This window comes from Malurus melanocephalus, unplaced genomic scaffold, assembly GCF_030028575.1.
Source record: "Malurus melanocephalus ecotype Western Australia unplaced genomic scaffold, MMel_1.1 scaffold_132, whole genome shotgun sequence".
NCBI lineage: Eukaryota > Metazoa > Chordata > Aves > Passeriformes > Maluridae > Malurus > Malurus melanocephalus.
Window position 1 is genome coordinate 335,695 of NW_026623364.1, and position 7,141 is coordinate 342,835.

At 39.8% G+C, this 7,141-nt stretch overlaps 1 protein-coding gene across 1 annotated transcript in view; it reads left to right on the forward strand.

Moving 5' to 3' along the window:
- The window catches only part of CLSTN2 (calsyntenin 2), a 163,286-nt gene extending 156,992 nt beyond the window's left edge, over positions 1 to 6,294 (forward strand). The window contains exons 12-16 of the mRNA XM_057370763.1: positions 444 to 614; positions 1,196 to 1,341; positions 1,842 to 1,965; positions 3,554 to 3,738; positions 4,309 to 6,294. Of these exons, the coding sequence (XP_057226746.1) occupies positions 444 to 614; positions 1,196 to 1,341; positions 1,842 to 1,965; positions 3,554 to 3,738; positions 4,309 to 4,518 (836 nt within the window). The 3' untranslated portion in view covers positions 4,519 to 6,294. The remainder of the gene's footprint in view (positions 1 to 443; positions 615 to 1,195; positions 1,342 to 1,841; positions 1,966 to 3,553; positions 3,739 to 4,308) is intronic.
- The last annotated feature ends 847 nt before the right edge of the window (positions 6,295 to 7,141 follow it).

Genomic DNA, 7,141 nt, shown 5'->3' on the forward strand with positions numbered 1-7,141 from the left:
AAATTGTTCATGGGGCATAGAGTAACTGAGAGAATCATCCAAGCAGAGATATGTTTGAAGTGTATTTTTCCAGTTTGGTTTTCCTTGAGAAAACTGATATCGATACAGCATTGCAACCCAGAATTTTTTAGATTAATTTCTTTCCAAGATGAAATTTCAGTTTTCTACTTCCAGTAAGATGCCTTTTATTACAGAGCAATATATTTTCTGTCTGTCTCACTGGGTGTTTTTAGGCCTTCATCATCAGGGCACCTGAGCAGACAGRACACTTCTCTTGATTTGCTCCAAGTAAGCTGGATTTAATAGCAGCAAAAACAGTTCAGCCACCTTGGCAAAAATTGAAAGCCCTGATGCAAAGCACATAAAACGACTGAGCTGTTCTGTGATCATTTATCTTCATTTCCTTCTTCTTTTTCTTCATGGTACATGCCGTGGATTCACAGCCAATCAGCAAGTGGTGGTAGAGGAAATGCTGCACAACTTGGATTTCTGTGATATTTTGGTCATTGGGGCAGAACTGGACCCTGAACAAGARTGTTTAGAGCTGGATCGTGCACAGCTTCAAGGAAAACATCTAGATGCCACCAATTCCACTGCAGGATATTCGATCTATGGTAAGTTCATGAAATTTGCTTTCTCTTATTTTGTCACATCAATGATATATTGGACTGAAAGTTCTAAAATGTATGAAATTAGGCAGCAATCTGTGCTTTAGTAGGYATAAAAATATCCCAAGAGTGACTGTATCTTAAAAAGTAGAGTTGCTTCTTGATCTCTGGCTGTGCTGTGTTTGCCCTTTGGGATCTCAGCATCCCTCCTGCTACTCCCCAAGTGAGGGAAATGGCATCASTGCTTCCTTTAGATGTGGGATTCCTGTGGAGCATGGGAATGAGGGGATTCCACAGTGATCCTGTATAACACTGGTACATTGGCTATCTTCTTCTGATCACTGAGTAATTTATTCTGTACCTTTGCTGTTGTATTTATCCCTCTCTTTTTGGCACCTACATCCAAGTCCCCAAAGTATTCTGACATGATGGAGTGTCAGGGAGCATTTGATGCCCTGCCATCAGTTCCAGTTCCAGACCCTTGTGCCCAGTTCCCTGTTTTGTGTGGGCAGTTGCTTTGTTCTGTGCTGCCCAGAGCAGTGTCCCTGCTGTCCCTGAGGCTGTCCCTGTTCCCTCCCACCCTGCAGGAGTGGACAGCATGTTCAGCTACGAGCAGGTGCTGCGCCAGCTCCGCTACCGCAACTGGGGCACCTCGGCCACCTCGGACAGGAAGTTCAGGGTCAAGTGCTCGGAGCTCAACGGGCGTTACACCAGCAATGAGTTCAACCTGGAGGTRAGCAATGAGTTCAGCCTGGAGGCTGAATAATGAGTGAGTTGTGTTTACTGACCTGGCACCAGGTAAGGATGGGAAATTGCAGGATGTGCTTAGCAGTAGGGTCAAAACTTAATAAATGTTTGTAAAAATAATTAATAACTTTTAATAAAGTTAACAATTATTTCATAATTTTATGGATAGATAATGTCTAAAAGCTGTTTAGTGTAGTGASAYGAAAACCTRTTTTTTTTACCCAAACAASCAAATCAAAATAGTCCTGTTCTGTGCTTCATAGTCAACAGCCAGAGAGGTTAGAATGCATTTTTCATGTTAKAAATTAGAAATATATTAAGCTGTGTATTTTTTACCAGCATAAAAAAGAGTCCATTTTTAAGTGACGTTTATAGTACATTAAGTTCTATATAATAATATTCCTATCTACTGATGAACTTTGTAGTCCAGGCATGGAGTATGAAACACTTTCTAGTATCTGATCTCTTATTTTTCTCTTGTCCCAGGTTAATATTCTACACAGCTCCAACTCCAACTTCATGGACCATGTAAATCACATGCTAGTCCAACCCCAATTTCTCCAATCTGTTCAGCACCCYGAAGGGAGTGTGAGTGCAGTTCACAACTCAGGTAAGTGACACCTTCACAGAGACTGCTCGCAGTGATTCAGGTGTGTCAGTGTTTCCCTTGTGCATCAGCCTGCTCAGCAGACAAAAGCCCTGAGGTCCTTTGTTTCAGCTTCTAAAACCTCCCAGAGATCACTGCACTGGTGTGAAAGAAGGAAACATTGAATTCTGTTCTGTCTAAGAACGTACTTGGTAGTTAAAACTTGGTATCCTTTTTCAAGTCTTCATTAATGGCTTTGTACTCTGACCCCCACAGTTCAGAAAATGTCTTGTTTTTAGTATTGAATGGTATGAAGGGTAATATTTATGCTCATGTGTGCTCATCTGTATTTCTGTAGCATATTAATTTCTACCCATTCCTTTCTAAACAAAAGGAAGRAATGGTGTTATTTTTTAAATATATAATTGCTGCATTGCCTCTGTTAGCTGCTGTCAAGGCCTCAGTCTGGGCTCTCTGGAGTGAMGTTAGATTCACCTAATTACATGCAGCAGGAATTCGGGTATATTAAATATAGAATTTAAATTTCATTTTTAATATGAGTTAAAATATATACCCAAATCTGAAACCTTTTCAGCGTAGTTAAATCCAGGGCAAAGATACTTGTTTAAATGTTGGATTCTGAAATCCTTTTAGCTGAATGATACATATGTAAAGAAGTAGRGCTGATGTACAGTGTAAGCAGTTATAAGTACATACAGATGTGGTTAGAAAATTACTACATTTTTCTTTATACTTGTACAGGCAGTTCATGAAAATGAAATGGAATTTATAATTGATAAATTACTTTGAACTATTTTTCTTCTTTAATATTGTTTTGATTTTAGGCCTCCATTCTTGTAGGCAGGGCAAGAKAATAAAATGGGTTATGGAATGGGTTCTACTACAGTTCCTGGAACTGCAGTACCTCGGGGTACATGGAAAGGGGCAGCATTTCTCCATTAACCCAGTTATGTTGCTGAGCATTTGTAATACTTCAGAGAGATTTCTTCCTATGACTGGAGAGACAGGGGCTTCTCAGAGTGCAACCAAAACAGTGAGGAAAAATATCTTGAATCTTCAAGAGTCTCCCAGGAGGGTTGTAACACAGGCAGATAAAGTGGCAATGTATTGTTTTATGTCTTAGTGACTGAGATTCAAATCACAAGTGTTTCAAACCTTTGGAAATATAAGCTTTAAGATGGACATTTTGTCATGAGTGAGGTTAAGGCCTCAGCTGTGATCAGAAGGGGTCAATATGCAGGTGAGACAACAGAATGTTACTGCAAAACCACTTCTAAACTAATTGGTTCTGCACTGATTGGCTRCTTGTCTTTTGTAGTTAGTGGCTCAAAGAGCAAAAGGTGGGCATGTTCACTTTTTAGTTAGGATTTACCATCCTTRGGATATCTGTGAGCACCATTTGTGTTTGCTCCACCTTAGTGGGTGGGCACTGCCAACACTTCCTGCCGTCCCAGACACACAGCAGATGTCTGTCCTGATTCTCTCTCCAAAGAAAGGTGCTGTGGGTTGCAAACTGACAAGGTATTTAGTGAGGTTTAGGTGACTTGTCCTACAAATCTAAGTCCATTCCGTTTCCCACCCTTTGTCCCAGTTGTTCCCAGCGTGGCCACGATCGTTATCATCATCTGTGTGAGCATCCTGGTTTTTGTCATTACGCTGGGCGTGTACCGGATCCGCACGGCCCATCAGCACAGCTCTGGGGAGCACGAGGCGGGCAAGGACAGCGAGATGGACTGGGATGACTCTGCCCTCACCATCACYGTCAACCCCATGGAGGTATGAGCAGGGCACAGCGCTGTGTCCTGGCACTGCAGGGGTCACTGCAAGGGCTGGGGGGCTCTGTTCAGTTGTGTGTTGGCACACTCAGGACACATCTCAGTTCTCAGCTCTACCCACTGTGATAAGATGTAATTCAGAACTGCAGATTTGTTGTCATATATTGTCATGGTGAAAAATTTCACTTCCACTCCATCTGCTCTTCCACATCCATGTCTGTTTGTAGGGGCCCAAAATGATRCAGTTTGGTTTTAACCTTTTAATGTAAGCACTTTCACACTAAAAGGAGCGGGAAATCATTAGCAGTTTAAGMAAACTGATGTTGAAGGTTTAAATTTTAGCAGTGTGACTAAGAGATTGCTTATTAGCATTCCATTTTTCTTACAGTAGTTTGTGAACGCTACCAGCTTGTATGAGATTTGATGCCTAATAATCACCCGATGATGGAAGCAGATTTCCCCAGCATGTTAGCATTTCTAAAAGTAGACTAAATGCTCATTTGAGACAGCMACTGGCTGGCAAGACCTTTCTGCTACTGTGTCTCTTCTCATTTCTTTAAATATATTGTAGAAATATGAAAAGCCACACCAGGCAGAAGAGGAGAGTGAGGAAGAAGACATAGAYGATGAAGAGGAAGACACAACCAGTGCTGAATCAGATGACAGTGARGAGGATGAAGAGGAGGAAGAGGAGGAGGAAGTGATTGTCCAAAAGGGAGACAAACAGAATGCCACCAGGCAAGAGCAGTTGGAGTGGGATGATTCAACACTCCCGTACTAACAAACACCCTTCCAGCCACAGCTCTTTTGTAACAACCAATACAATGTTTTTGCAGAGTCTATGAAATCATTGACAGGATTTGAACTTCTGCTTGCCTATAACTGTTTTGCCTAAAATGATCTTGTTGTAGTAATTGATAAAAATAGAACTGACCCTTTTCTTACAAAGCCTGGGGAAAACGTGGTACGAAGCTGCTGGCACACCCAGTAATAAAGTGATCCAGAACTCGATCGGTTAGCAAGCGTAGTTCTCCATTTCCTGTTTCTACCCTGCAGATGTGTGACAGAAGTCCTGTCACTCGATCCATAGAGGTTTTTGCCTTTGCTAATTTTTTCACACGGGAGATTTGAAGATTTGCTTCTGTGGGTCCAAATASCAGTTGCCATCTAACTTCACATTCTTACAGGTGTAAAAAACATAATCCACCTCCAGACTGGGGCAGGGCTTTAGTGCTGCAGGGGACAGAGGCTCAATTCCATCTGTCATCTCGTCCTGCCTTTTGGATGTTAACTGTCTTTTACAAGGGAATACCTAGGACTTGACAGGGGATGCATGTGTGCCTATGTAGAAGTGGACAGTGTATTTTTTTTAGGCATGCTGTCACACCCTCAGGAGAGGGATTTTTATCCAACCTACTGATAGAAATTTAAATGAGTTTAAAAAAAAAAACAGCGACAACAAGGGGGGTGCTGAAGGTTACCAAAAAAATAATCCCCAGCTCGTTCTGTGTCCAAGGATTGAGTAATATGATCTTATGCAAACTGTAAATTCTAATGGGATTGATTCACTGAAAATCTGTAGAGCTGCTCATTAGTTATGGATTGAGCAATTTGCWGCAAATCGATGCTTTAAACCGTCTGTCTCATGGAATCATTAGCTTGCTGCAGCATCTTACTGAACTAGTGGAAAATAAGTGACCCCATTATTCCAGAGCTATGTATGGCTGGGATTTAAACAATTATTTTAGATGAGGAAAATGTTCCCTTTTGCTTAGTGAATGCCAGCTGGAATTCCTGTCTGACTGTATTCTATAAAAACATTATGCCCTATTTCTTCTGTACCCCTGCCTGCCTGTAGTGTACAAGRAAAAGGAACAGCACTGTGAGCTCTCTTCTGTGCTCATAATTCTCCCTTATTTCTTCTTCCTGAAGCCATTAATGTTGAGAAAAGGTTTTATAAAGTAGACAAGGAAAAAGAAAACCTAGGTGGAACCAAAATAGCTGAAAACAAAACCTAAATTCTTAAGAGGTTGAGAGAGTATTTTAGTTTGTTATGGTAACACAGCATATTTTTCTTAAACACTGTTTAAAAAGAAAAAAAAAAAAGAAAAAAGCAGAGCTACATATACAACGTGTTGATAAGTCTGTGTGGTGTGGTTTTTGTCCCCTTTCCTTAAGTACCTTTGCATCTTCAACTGCTCTGCTTACCAGATGCTGCAGCACTTGCTAGGGTAGCTGCTCTAATGCATAGAAACAAAACAATGACATGGAGGTGAATGCTGCTTCGTGGCTTGTCTGAGGTTTTCTCCTGAGTATTTTGTTTTCTTTGCAATTTCATCTTTGACTTTTGCTTTTGTAATTTGCTGTTTAAAATGAGCTGCTGCCTCTTCTCCACTCTTGCAGTCAGTCTCGCCCAACAGGACCTTCCTGAGCACCCTCAGTGGTGGTTGATGTTGCAAAGGGTACTTGGAGCAATCTTGAGGGTATCCTCCTCCCTCAATAATAGATTATTAACAGCTCCTGAGTGTCTTGGGATCTCGGGAATATATGTGTGTGGGGGGGGTTCTTTTAATTCCAGTTTCTGCATTTGATAGCTGAAGGGAAATACTGACAGCAGCTAGGCCTTGTAGTTTAATAACTAGAAAGTGAATTAAAAGAAATCTATCTTAATTTTAAAATTAGAGATATTCATGCTTTTATTTGTTGTGCCAGCAGTCATGCTGTCACATGATTGTTAAGACTGGCAACACAGGAGTTTTCTTTTGCTATCAATCCTGTTTCATTTTATTCTCTCAAATGTATTAAACCTAGCAGACTATTTGCAGAATCAAACCCACATAAGTACATTTTATCTGCAGGAATAACAACTGTAAAAATKTCCACAATTTCTGTTTAATACAAAATTAATATTTCTGAATATCTTGAACAAAAATGTTATGTTAGATCATTTCCTACCATCCTAGTATCCTAGATCTTTTCCTAGTTTTTATTTTTTTTTAGTGACATGAAGCAGGCTCTTCATGATGCTTGTTATCAGCACATATCAGCAATTCTGCTCMGAAAAAAAATATTAAATTTAATGTAGATATTTAAAAGTCAATTTCAGATTTAAAACTGGACTTAAATTATTTTTAAGTTTATGTTATTCTTGATTATTATTATTATTATTGTTGTTATAGCAAACATTAGGGCAACTTGAAAACAGCAATTTACAACCTTATTGATAGCCTTTAATTCTTTTTATGTTTGTGAATTCATCAGTGTGTTTCTCCATCTAATAGAATTCTTTCTTTTTGTTACTGGAAGCAAATCTTTTCAGTTTGTACTCGTACATTACACAAGAAGCAAACAAAGTATTTTCTCTACTGTAAATAAACCTACATTTTTAAACCTAAGCAAAGTAA